This window comes from Diospyros lotus, chromosome 1 (assembly GCF_014633365.1).
Source record: "Diospyros lotus cultivar Yz01 chromosome 1, ASM1463336v1, whole genome shotgun sequence".
NCBI classification, from domain to species: Eukaryota; Viridiplantae; Streptophyta; class Magnoliopsida; order Ericales; family Ebenaceae; genus Diospyros; species Diospyros lotus.
The window spans coordinates 45,787,997-45,803,408 of record NC_068338.1 but is presented as its reverse complement, the minus strand read 5'-3'; the positions used below and the strand labels follow the sequence as shown (position 1 = coordinate 45,803,408).

The 15,412-nt window shown below is 33.7% G+C and overlaps 1 protein-coding gene across 2 annotated transcripts; it reads left to right on the top strand.

The window, feature by feature from the left end:
- Positions 1-3,462: 3,462 nt before the first annotated feature.
- Positions 3,463-14,544, top strand: LOC127809260 (cyclic nucleotide-gated ion channel 1). Of its 2 annotated transcripts, XM_052348026.1 has the most exons (9): positions 3,463-3,646; positions 3,902-3,961; positions 4,697-4,860; positions 6,245-6,812; positions 7,360-7,572; positions 7,855-8,135; positions 11,802-11,913; positions 12,814-13,050; positions 13,683-14,544. In XM_052348026.1, the coding sequence occupies exons 3-9, from the start codon at positions 4,832-4,834 to the stop codon at positions 14,379-14,381; spliced, it is 2,139 nt and encodes a 712-aa protein (XP_052203986.1). In that variant the 5' UTR covers positions 3,463-3,646; positions 3,902-3,961; positions 4,697-4,831; the 3' UTR covers positions 14,382-14,544. The 2 variants fall into 2 exon arrangements, with proteins under 2 accessions (XP_052203986.1, XP_052203984.1); XM_052348024.1 differs by lacking the exon at positions 3,902-3,961.
- Positions 14,545-15,412: the final 868 nt, after the last annotated feature.

Here is a 15,412-nt window from a genome sequence, read left to right as displayed (position 1 = left end):
TATATCATTTTGAATGAATTTGATAATAGGAATATTTTAATAAAAAAATATTATTTTAATACTTATCATGTGCATTTAATAAATATATATATAAAAAATATATAGTTCTCAATAAATTTTAAAAAATTTAACAAATAGTTCAATAAAAGTATTGAAATATTTTACAATCTTATCTTAACAATTTTATATTTTAATCTAATTTTTTTAATTTATCTTGATATTATTTTATTTTATTTATTTTAATAAACGTTGCCTATTTATTTTAATAAACTCTGCTCGTCTCATTGGCAATAACTCCATCAGCGAGGACTTAGGTTATTCTCAATGAGGCAAGCAGCGAGCAACCCTAACCCTGAGTGTGTTCTTTTTAATTTATGTATATTTAGGTTATTCTCAATAACCCCGTCGTCTCATTGGACCACTTGAACGAGGACCCAACCAGAAAATCAACGCAGTTCATGGTCAAACATTACTTCTTAATATTTGATTGTCTTTTTTTTTTTTAACAAAGGTCGTGATTGTTGAACGGTCAAACTGGAGTAGTTGAATCAATCATTTTTTAAAATTTTATTTTTGTCCTTTATTTTATTTTTAAATATTAAAAATATAATAATAATTTGAGATATTTCAAATAATTTAATTTTAACTATTTAAATACCATCATTATTGTCATAATATATGAATAATTTTTATTTAAATTTTAATTTAAATATTTGATCATGGATTTTATTCTAAGCCAAATTCATATTTTTTTTTTGTAAATTTACATGAAAAGCCTACCACTCTCCTAAACTTTATATTTGATATATTACATAATTAATTTTTATAATTTATACATATTAACTATTTAATTATTCAATTAATATTGAGTGTGTAATAAACTTACCATTAAACATGTAAAAAAAAAGCAACAAAATACTATGCCTAGTAATTGTCAGATTATAAACTCACAAATAGATAGGTTGTTAATTGCCGATCAAAACAAAAAAAATAGAGAAAAATGGGTCGATTACAACTTTGCAAGTCACTAATTAGAGCAAAGATAATGGATTAAGATTGGTTGAGATAATGACAGCCAATAAGAGACTCATTTTTTCTATTTGGGTTGATGGAAAATGGAAGACTAGAGGCATGAGTAAAGACAATAATCAAAAATGAAAAGGGAATGAAGGATCAGTTCAGTCGATTCTTTTTATGTTTTTTCTTTCTTCTATTTTTTTTTCTTTTCAGCTCATCTTACTTGTAATTTATGTATTATTTTAAACAAAATTAGGTGGTCGATAAATATAAATTATAACAATTAAATATTAAATATGTCAAATTTAAAATTTAAGGGGATGATAGACTTTTTATGTAAAATTCAATAGGGAAAATACGAGTTTTGACTTTTATTTTATTTTTATCATAAATTTGGTATTAATATTATTGTATAAATGTTTTCAATTGTAGGATAATTAATATCACTTAATAAACTTTTAAATTGATTAAGTCTTGAGTGATAATTTTATTTTTAAAATTTATATAACATAATTTTAATCAATATAAATTAGGTTGGACCCAGAAGCTGCGAACCTCTTATTTTTCCAAGTCAATGATGTACAACAATATTAAAATACAAAACCTAAACATTAAAAAAAATATAAATGATGATATATGATAATGATAATCAGAAATCTGGAAATTCTCATTATAATAATCATACCCAACTGTTCCAAGCGAGATGACAGCCAATGAGTGGCAATGAATGAATGAATGGCATTTGTATTAGGTAGCCCTGTAGATTTGTTACTTTCTTTTCTTTCTACAGAACCGAGTGATACTTTCAAAATAGAGGAGGAAGCAAGCTACAAACTTAATGGGTGGTCTCCATGCCACGCGTCAAGCCACTGAGCGGTCTAAACCTGGGAACGATAATTTGACATCAAAACGTAAATTCACGGTTTGGCTTGGTCCTGTCTCTTCAACAAGTATAAATAAATATAATCAAAACCTTCTGTGATAAAATAAATGACGTTGATGGCTAGATAAGTTAATGGCTAAGAGGAACGTGTCTTAAATGAAAATAGACAATCCCTCCTAATATGGGATTAAAATGGAACGTGAGTTAATTATAAGTAGTCAAGTGTTATATCTTTAAATATTTCAGTTTATATATATATATATCAATACGTTTTTTAGTTCTAAAAATATATTTTCCTACTTATTTACTGAATTTAAGTATTATTGACTCATTATGAATAGACGTTTAATAATCTTTTTTAATTGCAAGTCGTAGGCTGAGCTGTACTATTTTATTTGGAGTCTTCGTAAAATATTTATTATATATATATATATATATATTTGTTAGTCGTCTTTACAGCAAATTCCAGCACGCATTCAGACCAAGTAGACCGTGCAGGCCTGCACTGTCCGCACAAGTAGCCAGTGGCCCCCTGTACTTAATCCCCATCAATGAAGTAACTGCAATATTTTTTTAATTATAAAATCAATTACTTATACAAATTATTTAGTTAAAATGACGTGGTTGATCTAAATTTTAGTATTTAAAATAAAAGTTTAAAAGTTAACGATTAGCAACTAAAATATGAAGATGTTTTCATACAAAGTTTTAATGTTTGGGAATGGTTAATGTGAGATAAATATATATATTTTTTTAATATATAGAAAATGTTTAGTTAAGGAAAATGAAAAATTAAAGTGAGACCGAATTGCTTTGTTTGGTTCAAAGAAAAATAAAGTTTTTTTTTCCTTTTTTATGGGGACAAAAAAGAACTATTATATAATCATAATTGTTATCACACAAAAATTCAATGCAATAATTTATGGGATTGAAAAAATAAACCAAATGGTGGGTACTAGTGTTAATTAATTATAATATTATATATTATATGATACTGTTAATAAAAGAGAAAATATATTTATATGCATATAATATGATGAAGTTTGTATTTGATTCGATTTGATACAGTTTTCAAGTTGAGTTCAATTTTTTGTGGTGATTATACAAAGTGCTTATTTTTTTAGAACATTAAACTAAAATTGAATCAAAAAAAGCAAAGACCGATAGATTTTTTAATTTCCTCATTCTGAATACACGCCGCTAAAAGTTGGCACAAAGATGATAAAAGAGAGATTGCTCATAAAAGGACTGGTTTATGGAAAAAAATAAAAAAAAATCTTGAAGGTGGCACCCACCGGAAAGACCGGACGGACAGTAACCGGAGGGAATCGCACCCATTTGAATTTGTTTCCGGTTGGTCAGGTTGGGACCGGCAAAACACAAAGAATTTGATTGGGCTCGTTTGTCATTTGTCATTTCTTAGACTCTACTCGCTTGGACTCGTTACGTTTACGAGTCTCCCTTTCCATGTCTTTTTCTTCAACCCCCCTCTCTCTCCGTATCTGCTTTTTTTCTGTCTGAAATAAAAGAACTGCCAATATCTATATAAAATGAAAATAAAACTCAAGAAAGAAAAGACGGCATCCGCCCTAGAAGTCTCCGCGAAGCTTCGTTTTCTTCCCGGCCCCATCTCTCTCCCCTCTCGTCTCTCTTCTCCTCCTCCTTCGCCTCTCTGATCATAGCGCATCGTGGACTCGCAACTCCAACGAAGTTCTCTCGTGTCCACTACCAAAAGTCTTTGAGCCGGTAATGATCTATCTCCATATTTCTCTGCATTCGTTTTTATTGACTTCGCTTGTGTTCTTATTCAGTCGTGGCCTAATTCTGCATTTCACCAAGTATCCGGAAAGCATAGGATATGATAGGATCCAAGTGAAATTGTACTTTTTGCCTATTTGGATGAGAGAGTTGTCTTGATTAGAATCGAAGACTGTTTTGTTAGTTCTATGTAGTTATCTGTCAGATTGAAAGTTTCTATGTTTTACTTTGATTGAATTACAGAGACTGATTTTGATGCCTTTTGCGGAGAAGTGAAAATGATATAGGGAAGACAAATACGAGGTTGTTTTCGTGAAATGTGTTTCAGACTTTCAATGCTTGTTACATATTTGTTCTGATAAAAGTTTTGTTGATCTGGATTATAAAGTTTATTATAGAAGTCTTATATCTGCGTTGAGAAGCTAAACAAGAAATAGTGTATTCCTAGAATGTTTGTTGATTTGGATTTTAAAGATTATGAAAAGTTTGAAAGCAAATTTTGAGGGTTATGTATTTTAATTTTCTTCTAACAAGAGGAATTTTGGTTGGAAGTATTCGGTTCTATATCCATGGGTCAATTAACTATTGAACCTTTGGTAATTATGTGTGCATGTCGTTTAGTCCAAGTTATGGCCCTTACTGTTTAGGATAATTTAATTTACTTAACGTTATTGCAATTTTTTAACTGTAGGGTTAAATATGAAGTCAGTTTATATGTTAACCGATCTCGACCAAGTGGGTTTTATTCAATAAACCCTCTCAGAATTAAAGAAAAGGAATTTTTTTACCATTAACTGTTGGGAAGAGAGGACTAAGGTTACTGTTTCTTTTATTGAAAAAATGTAGCTCTTCAATGTGAGGAGCTAAGATATTAACATTGCATGTGTTGTTCCCAATATTGCACGACCATTTTCTTATATGTCATGCAGTATTAGCTAGTTAAAATTTCAACTTTATTTTTGCTCTTTAGTTAATACTTCAATTGCTTTGAAGAGTAGAGATATATCTAAGCAGACTCTGTTGTCTTAATATCTCCAGGTTTGCTGCCCAGCACTTAGTGGATGATATACTGATAACAACTTTAGTACATGAATATGAAGCACCAGTAATTTTCTGATTACTAATTCAGAGGTTGAGAATTTAGTGTTCACGTTGTCATATATTGCTAAAGTCATGAATTACAAGCAAGAGAAGTTTGTGAGGTTAGTTTTTTACTCCCTATACCTTGTAAGGACTATTTCGAGTAATTTTGTTATTGTTTGGTGATGCCCTAAATTTATCATATCTCATTACTGTTGAATTCCATCTTGTAAATGCTTATCTTGCATGTAGAAGGAAATATATCAGAGACTGGATTAATTTTTCTAGCCAAACAGCAAAATATTAGCATTCCAGAAAAGTCCAAACACATTGTTGGTAGCACCAGGCAAACATTATTTCTTCCAGGAAAAACATTATTACTAGTGGTCTCGGCACCGGTGTGGCATCACCATTAAAATACAGAGTTTTCATATGCAAAATTCCCAATGCAGACTTCACCAGCTCTGTGAAATTCACTGCTTTTCTTTGCATACCATTGCTCGATACACCACATATCATGGTATGAACGGAATTTGTTTAAAAATGTCAAGATCCCTGGGCAGAAGACTTGAACTTGTGATCTTGAAAGTTGAGATGACAACAATGTATTGTCATTGAAAAATCAACTGTAATATGATGAGGTAGTGGTCAGAAAGAACCACAGGGGAAATTTCCAGCTTTAGTCCTGATTGCAGAAGATATTGCCACAGAAGGATGGTTATCTGGCCAAATGTAATATCCTAATCTATATTGCAATTTGGATGATTTTACTTGGTTTGGTACATTAAGTGTTAGATGGTAACAATGTTTCTCTGGCCTCTCTCCCAAGTTATGGTCTGTCCATGACCCTGCAAGTGATTCATTGTTTTGGGCCTGTTTGATTGGCTCTCCTGTTCAGTTTTTAGTTTTTTTTTTTCCCAAAGTTTTGGGAATGAAAATAGAAAATAGCGTTTGATTACTTGTTTTCTATTTCAAAAATTTTGAAAACTTTTGTAGAAAATGGAAATGTCAGAAATAGGTTTCCACATTTTCCATTTTGTTTTCTTTTTCTTCCCCTACCCACCATTTCTCTGCTCCTTCCCATGACTGGTAATGTTTGTTGCTAGTCAGAGTTGTCAGGGACTCCTACAGAGTTGTTTGGTTTGGCAATTACCACTTGTGGTGGAGAGTAGGAAGAAGAAGAAAAAATTACATGGAATCAAAAGAAGACCTAAAACAAAATAAGGTATCAATAACATCATGTTTTTCATTTTTTAAACTGGAAAAGGAAACTGAAAATGAAAAAAAATGAAAGGTTGTCTAATTTCCCCTTAGTTTTGCTTTTTGTTTTTGGTTTTTTGCCCCCTTTCGCTTAACTTCATTTAGAGCGGTCATCTATGCTAGCAAATTGTAGATCATCCATTTTTTCTTTTCTTTAGACTGGATGTTGTTAATGCTTTGTGGCCAATGCTCTCTTACTTTTGGTGTAGCTGTGCTTGATTTTTGAGTTTTTTGTTTCACCTTCAGGTTTCAGGACTGGAAATCAGAGAGAAGTGCAGAGGAACAATTCTCTGTAAATCATGGAGTGGGTTTGGAGAATTTTAGAACAAAAATAAACTCAGTGTCTGATAAGTTTCAAAGAGGCTTGGAAAGTGGTTCAGATAGGATTAGAAGCTTAACGAGATTGCTGAAATCCTTTTCTTTAAGTAGGGTTGCGAGTAAACAATTGGGTTCCAGGAAGAAGATTCTTGATCCACAAGGGCCATTTCTTCAGAGGTGGAATAAGATATTTGTATTGTCATGTGTGCTTGCTGTTTCTATTGATCCTTTATTCTTTTACATTCCTGTGATTGATGACAACAAGAAGTGCCTTGGGTTTGACCGGAAATTGGAGGTCACGGCTATAGTTCTGCGTTCTTTCACTGATATCTTTTATATAACTCACATTATCTTTCAATTTCGAACTGGTTTTATTGCACCTTCATCTCGCGTATTTGGAAGAGGTGTTTTGGTTGAAGATGCTTGTGCAATAGCAAAAAGATATTTATCCTCATACTTCTTGATTGACATTCTTGCAGTTCTTCCATTGCCACAGGTAAGAGAGATTTCTTGCGGTGAAGTTATATTTCTTTGCTGTTACATAAATTGTCCCAGAAAATTGGAGATTCTATTTCCAGAAAGTAATGGTTGGGTCCAGATAAGGTGTAACTATTGGATTCATTAACAGTTGTTCCTTGCTTCTGACCTGGTCAAATTCTTTGGCAACAGAATCTGCCAATGGATGTTGTATTAGGGTTTGATTTATACATGCGTGGATGAATGATAATTTCTTCCTGGCATATGACCTCACATATGCAGAGTGAATTGTCATAAGATAAGTAATAAATTGGATACTTCACTCTGTCTTAAGACCAATCCAAAGTTCTGTGATTTCTTGGTTTGGGTCATCTGATATGTGAAATCTCTCTAGCACGGGTATCCGGTGATTAGTTTTTGAGTTGTTATGTTCTGTTTTGACTTTATTTTTTTGAAGAATCTTTCCAAAATTTCAAGTTGGAATATTTTTTTTTATCTCATTTATAAAGAACACTAGCTACCTGTTTCACTATTTATGTGTGTGTCTTTTGTCCAAATCTTTCCAGGTGGTTATTTTAGTTGTCATCCCACACTTGGGAGGGTCAAGATCTTTAAATACAAAGAATCTGTTGAAGTTTGTTGTTTTCTTCCAATACATACCAAGGGTTCTTCGAGTTTATCCTCTGTACAATGAAGTCACAAGAACCTCTGGCATACTTACTGAAACGGCTTGGGCTGGAGCTGCATTTAATCTCTTCCTTTACATGCTTGCCAGTCATGTAAGTTTGGGTGCAAGCTTCACTTACATATTTATCGTTGACATCAAATGTACTTTAAGCTTAACTGAAATATATGGTCATCTACTTTTGCGTAATGTTTGTTAGGTTTAAAGTTCTAAATGAATTTCCCTTGCACCAATTACTTTGTTCAATGCAAAGGTTATCCTAAGTTTCTATGATGTTGAACTGCAATTTAAAAATTGATTTCATTTAATTTTATATGTACTTGAACTCTTTTTGTATTGACCAACCTCTGATTACATGTGATTTGACGTCTTTTAGGTGCTTGGAGCCTTTTGGTACTTGTTTTCAATAGAACGAGAAACTACATGCTGGAAAGAAGCTTGCGGAAATCAGACTGAATGTTTTGATTCTTCTGTCTACTGTACAAATAGCATGGGATTTAAAGACTTCCTGAATAATTACTGTCCTGTACAGACAACTGATAATAACACTTTCGATTTTGGAATTTTCCTCGATGCTCTTCAGTCTGGTATTGTTGCATCAGAAGATTTTCCCCGGAAATTCTTTTACTGCTTTTGGTGGGGCCTGCAAAATCTGAGGTATGCATGGTTAAGAGCCTTTTTAGTTTTAATAGAGTAACTCTTATAGAATTTTTTTTTATCAAAAAAGCATAAACATGTCATACTACTATAAGGAATTTGTTTTCACGTGGGTCCTAGTTTTAGAAATGGTGCATCCATTGAAGCATCATATTGTTTGATTCGATGAATTTTACATCGGCTGTGGGCTACCTAATGCAACCCTCCTTTATATGGGCATGGGTAGGCTGTAAATAGGAATCCTTGGTGAGGAAAGAATAGATGATATTAGTTCAAACATGATATTTGTGCCATTGCAAGCTGGACTGTTGCTTGTTCACTCACCCTGAATCATTCCTTTTGTTATACTACATGCCATTGTATTCTATTTCACATTCTTGACATTTAAAGATGTTTTTCCCCAACTTGTGATTGCTAGATGTTTGATGTTATAAATCTTGCTAGCTTGATCACATTAAGACTAGCCATGACTGCACATATGATGTGTGTAAAATCTTCTATAAATGTTAAAGATTGCAATAAAAGTGAAAATACTTTTGGAGGACATTGACATCAGCCTCTAAAGACATACAAGAGGCGTTCTAAGACTTGTTCTGAGGCCCAAGCATTGAAACGAAGGCATTCCTAGTATGAGGCTCCTTGATATAAATTAAAAGGATATTAGATTCAAATAGATTACTTCCTCATGAGACAAGAGGGTCGGTTATGTTGTAGAGATTGTAAGGTGATACTGGGGGAGTGTTTGACTACTCAACATAGACTTTTGGTAGTTGAGGTCCAAATAAGAAATTGGAAGAGAAAAAATCACTTAAAACAAAATTCAAGAATTAGGTGGTGGGATTTAAAAGGGGAGAAACAATTAATCTTCAAAGAAAAATTAAGGGGTGGAAGGGAATGGAATGGAGAAAGACATACAAACCAAATGTGGAGGGAAATGTCTACTGCTCTGAGAAGCACGGCAAATGTAGTTTTTGGAGAGACAAATGGTAGAGCCCCAAATCTTAAGGAGTCTTGGTGGTGGAATGAAGATGTACAATTGAAAATTAGAAATAAGAAAACTTGCTATAAGGCTGTATATCAGTGCAATAATGAAGAAAACCTAAAAAATTATAAAGAAGCGAAAAAGGCAACAAAAAGAGTTGTTAGTGAAGCAAGGTAAAAAACATATGAGAATCTATATAAACGATTTGATACAAAAGATGGAGAAATGGATATATATAAATTAGCTAAAGCAAGAGAAAGAAAAACAAGGGATCTAAACCAAGTGAAATGTATAAAAGATGAAAACAAAAATGTATTAGTGAATGAGGGAGTGATTAAGGAGAGATGGAAGGAGTATTTCACAAAATTATTCAATGATAGTGGGAACACAAGAGTTAGGTTGGGACATCTTAGTAACTTCGAAGGGAACGTGAGCTATACATTTTATCGATGCATAAGTTCAAAAGAAATAAGACAAGCATTAAAAAAGATGAAAAATTATAAGGCGGTGGGACCGAATAATATACCAATAGAAGCATGGGAGAAGATGGCATCTCCTGGCTAACGGAATTATTTAACGCGATCCTTAAATCAAAAAAGATGTCAGATGAGTGGAGGAAGAGTACTTTGGTTCCTATATATAAGAACAAAGGAGATGTTCAAAACCGTGAAAATTACAGAGGAATTAAGTTAATGAGCTATACTATGAAATTTTGGGAGAGAGTAATAGAGCAGAGGCTTAGAAAATAAACAGACGTCTTGGAAAATTAGTTTGGTTTCGTGCCTTGTAGGTCAACAATGGAAGTTATATATCTACTGAGATGGCTAATGGAAAGGTATCGGGATCATCAGAAGGACCTGCATATGGTGTTTATAGATCTAGAAAAGGCCTATGATAGGGTCCCTAGAGAAGTATTATGGAGGGTTTTAGAGAAGAAATGAGTCTGAATTGCCTATATACAAGCCTTCAAGGACATGTATCATGGTGCAGAAATAAGGGTCAAAACATGCAGAGGGGGTACTGAACCGTTTAAAATTATAATGAGACTGCATTAAGGTTCTGTACTAAGTCCATACTTATTTGCTTTAGTATTGGATGAACTCACTAAACATATTCAGACAGAGGTGCCATGGTGTATGCTATTTGCAGATGACAGTGCTGGTGGATGAAATAAAAGAGGGAGTGAACACTAAGTTTGAGTTGTTTAGAAACAATTTAGAATTTAAGGGATTTAAATTAAGTAAAAGGAAAACAGAATATATGGAATGCAAATTTAGTAAGAATGCAAGAGTGGAAGATATTATAATAAAATTAGAAGATCAAATCATACAAAGAAAAAATCATTTTCGATATTTGAGATCAGTGATTAAAAAAAATGGAGAAATTCACGAGGATGTCACGTGTAGAATTAAGGCAGGTTGGCTAAAATGAAGAAATGCATCGGGGTGTTATGTGATGATAAAATCTCATTAAAATTGAAAGAAAAATTCTATGGGACAGCTATAAGACCACTTTTGTTGTATGAGTCAGAATGTTGGGCAATCAAATACCAGTATGAGCAAAAGACGAGCGTAGTGGAGATGAGGATGCTAAGATGTATGTGTGGCCATATAAGAAAAGATAAAATTAGAAATGAGGTTATTCGTAATAAGGTAGGAGTAGTGCCAATCGAGGAAAAGATGAGAGAGATTAGACTAAGATGGTTTGGTTATGTGAGAAGAAGACCAAGAGACGCGCCTGTGAGGAGAGTTGATGAAATGGAACAATTAGTCAAAAAAGAGGTAGAGGTAGACCTAAGAAGACTTTAGGAGAGACATTAAGTTTGATATAAAGTGTATGAGCCTAAATGAAGATATGACAAAAGACAGAAATACATGGAAGTCTAGAATTCATGTAGTTGACCCCATATAGTGGAATAAAAGGTGGATATGTTGTTATTATTAGATTCAAGTTGCCGGTTTAATTTCAATACTAGCATGGAAATGGTTTAGTTAGAAGAAAAACAGTTAACTAGTTAGTTACTGTGATATGTAATTTTACATGAACTTTCATTTTATATACATGCCCTACTGTCAAAGATGGATCTTCTTTTAGCTTGTATGCTGGATGTTTGAAGTTGAAGATGAATCTTATGGGCCCGATGCCATTACTTTAGATGGTTTAATTACTATTGAAGGAGGTGAGTGGTTGAAAATAGAGGTGATTATGCCACATTTACTTGGAAGGGGTTGTCTCTGAATCCCATTTACCTCACTCACCTCTCACAATTCTAGGCCACAATTATGGTCTGGATGAGCATAAACTCTTCAGAGTCCTGTTTTCCTTATATTTCCTAATCTCTTGAGGTTTTGCACTGATTGCTGGATTTTCAAAGCACTCGGCATTAATCAATGTTTCTTCACAAGCATGAGATGTGATATAACCAATGCTTAATTCCTCTCTCTCATCCATATTCAAAGTCCGTAGCATTTTCTACTGAATTTATATATTAGTAAATGTCTATCCTTACAGTCACTTTATAGTTCTTAGAAATGATTGCATTCTGGTTTGCATTTGTGCTTATTTTCAGCACTTAGCATAATTGGCCTTGCCCTTATTTCATTAGATGTCTTTTGAATTGATAAGGAGAATTGCTACTTCTAAAATTAAGTTGTGATCATATTTTCATTTCTTGAAATTTGCAGTTCTCTTGGTCAAAATCTCAAAACAAGTACGTATGTATGGGAAATCTGCTTTGCAGTTTTCATTTCTATCGCCGGCTTGGTGTTATTTTCATTTCTCATAGGAAATATGCAGGTTAGTTTTGAACATTTATATGTTATTCATCTTGGTTTGTTGCTTGTCAGATTGAGAATGTGTGATTTCTAATTTGTGAATAGGGAACAGCCCAAACATTTTTAACATAGTATCGAGGTAAACGGAGAAAAAGTGGTTCACTGGATCCAAAAAAATGAATCAAGATGATACCCAATCACCTAATACTCAATTGCTGTGGAAGAGTGCTTTTGTCTTGGCACTTTTAGGGCAATGGAATAGTAGGTTGCTTAAATGGTTCCAGGGAACAGTCATTGACACTGTCTTCATGACACTGGATGATCCTTCTTTAATTACAGTTCTGTGACTTTTTCAAATTTTGATTCCACTATGTTGTAACAACAGCTATCTTAGAAGCTTATACGCATTTGAAAATGCCATGATTTTTAATATTTAAAGAATTGGACATGCTTTCAACAGTTGGGGAATATGCTTGTAATTTTCACATATAAAATACATTGGAAGTATAAACAAACTAACTGGCCAATAAATTGAAATAGAATTATTTGAATCCTTACCTATTAATCCTCCTCTATGCTTTTTGAGTTAAGAGCCCTAAATATTATTTTTGATAAGTTCGTGAAATTCATGATATATGTTAGAAGTTTTTGTCCAACTTAATTTTAGATAGCATATGGAAAAAAAAAAATTTCTTACTATTTGGGATAGTAAGAAGTGATTTCTTGTAAGTTAGATAACACCATGCATATGTATTTATAATGCATAAAGGTGAAGGAATTATTGGCATCAAATTGTTAGTTTGATCCCAATACCTTCTCTTGTCTGGATTCTTGGAGAATTACTTTGTCATGTTTCCATGCAAGCATCATGCTCAGATCTGCATTCTTGTCTTGGGCACCTAATTTACTTTTGGTGTAACAGACATATCTGCAGTCCACGACCATAAGGCTGGAGGAGATGAGAGTCAAAAGGCGAGATGCAGAACAGTGGATGTCCCATCGTTTGCTCCCTGATAATCTAAGGGAGCGAATCAGGCGGTATGAACAGTACAGATGGCAGGAAACTAGAGGTGTTGATGAAGAGAATCTGATCTGTAATCTCCCAAAGGATCTTAGGAGGGACATAAAGCGGCATCTGTGTTTGGCTTTACTCATGAGAGTGAGTATCTTTTTGTTTCTCTCTTTCCCCCTCTCAATTATAAATCTTCATAATGTTGGCAGTCTTGGTTGCGATGAATCAGTTGCCTCAAGGTAGTTCACATTTCAATTTGGCTATGCAAGTTCCTTTTTTCCCATCATCCATTTCCCCCCTCGATTGTCTTGATCAAGGGAGTCTGTTTCCTTTATATCTCTTTCCCCCTCCCCACTAATATAAAGTAGATATCTTCATATTTTTCACTCACAGCCTCTGTTCGGATGAATCACTTGTCTCAAGGGAGTTCATGTTTCAATATAGCTGTCTTTCTTTATCCCCTCAACTATCTCGTTTGGTGATTCCAAAAGTCTTCTGGTGGTGGTCTCTGCAAATCTTTCATTTCTTATATTTTATTTTTATTTTTTCTCTGCTTTTGCTATTGATAAGATTTAAACTTTCAGCAACATACTTCTAAAATTTAGATGAGTTTGCTATTTAATGCCTTGTATCGTTTGCAAGAGAGCGAGGGGGTGACAATGCACTGCAATAGTTGGACGATATTTTGGTTAATCCTTTCTGCATTATGAATGACGTAAACTAACAGGATTTGTAGATGATGAGTTAGATCTAACACATTTTTTTGGAATGTTTATAAGGTCCCAATGTTCGAAAAAATGGATGAACAACTGCTTGATGCATTGTGTGACCGCCTAAAACCTGTTCTCTACACAGAAGAGAGCTTCATTGTGCGAGAAGGAGATCCAGTTGACGAGATGCTCTTCATTATGAGGGGAAAATTGTTTACTGTGACTACTAATGGTGGAAGAACTGGCTTCTTTAATTCAGAGTATCTCAAAGCTGGAGATTTTTGTGGCGAAGAGCTTCTCACCTGGGCTCTGGATCCCCACTCCTCCTCTAACCTCCCAATCTCTACGAGAACAGTTGAAGCCCTCTCGGAAGTCGAAGCATTCGCCCTAATGGCCGATGACCTGAAGTTCGTCGCCTCACAATTCCGGCGACTAAACAGCAAGCAGCTCCGCCATACCTTCAGGTTTTACTCACAGCAGTGGAGGACGTGGGCAGCTTGTTTCATACAAGCAGCATGGCGCCGGTATTGCAGGAAGAAACTAGAAGAGTCTCTCCGGGAAGAGGAAAACAGGTTGCAAGATGCACTGGCCAAGGGTGGTGGGAGCTCGCCGAGTTTGGGTGCCACCATCTACGCTTCAAAGTTTGCCGCCAATGCTCTCCGGCTTATTCGGAGGAGCAGCACACGGAGAGCAAGGGTGCCAGAGCGAATACCGCCGATGCTGCTTCAAAAGCCGGCGGAGCCAGATTTTACTGCTGAAGATAAATAGGCCAACTCAAAATCCACTTAGTTATAACTACTTTTGGTTTGGTTTAGAGAAGGTGATACTGGAAAATGGGTGGTGAAATAATCGTAGTTTCTCTGGTATCAGGGCCCTTGTATATAATAAATATTGTGTTGTATAATGATAATCTCCTGTTGTTTGCTCTTTCTTGTGATGTGTAAGTTTTCTCCTGTCGTAGTTTCCAAGATTGGATTTCTTTAATGTTCTCTTGATTTCCTTTTTTCTTTAAATTTTTTAAAGGTGGGTGTGGTCTTTATTGCTTTCTACAAGAAATATTACCCTTCTTTAGTCAAAGTTTTCTGAAATACAGAGATTTCTTTGTTGTTGGCTGTCTGGAAATTTTCCTCCTTCCAAACTCCAGTGAGTGTCATTCAGAAAGTCATTTAAAACAACAATATGATAAAATATTGAAAGAAATAAGATGTTTTTTAGTTTTAAGCTCCAGTTTTAGGTTTGACTTAGGTTGCCCTAAGGGGTAGTCATGTTGCCAGCTAGCATATTAGGATATAGGTTTGATTTGATTTTTTTTTTAAATTTATACTTTTTTTGGACTTTTAGGTAATTATACTTGGAATAATTTTGATAGGATATTTTATTTTTTGATTTATTTTATTTAGATCTTAGATTTTCAAGTTTTATCGTTAAGTCTTATTTTTTACTTAGTTTACACAATTGTATTTAGGTTAATTATATTTTAATTAAGATTTTAGTGTATAAATAAGATTATGATAAAATAAAAAGTCAAGTTTTTGGTGATGGCTTGTATTATTGGCAACTATGAAGGATGTGATGACTGACTGAAGACGATAATAATTGTAATAAAAATTGATTATTCTTATATTTTGTGATTTTTTTTAAATTATTAAATATAATAATATTATCAAGAACAAATAACTTTTAACTCTTGAAGACTATTGTCTTTGTTGTAGTTCGGGTGCTTGTATCGATGATCCATTTACTTATAATTTCAAAACAAAATAGTAGATTTAAAGGTATGGGCGTAAAATTAATAAATA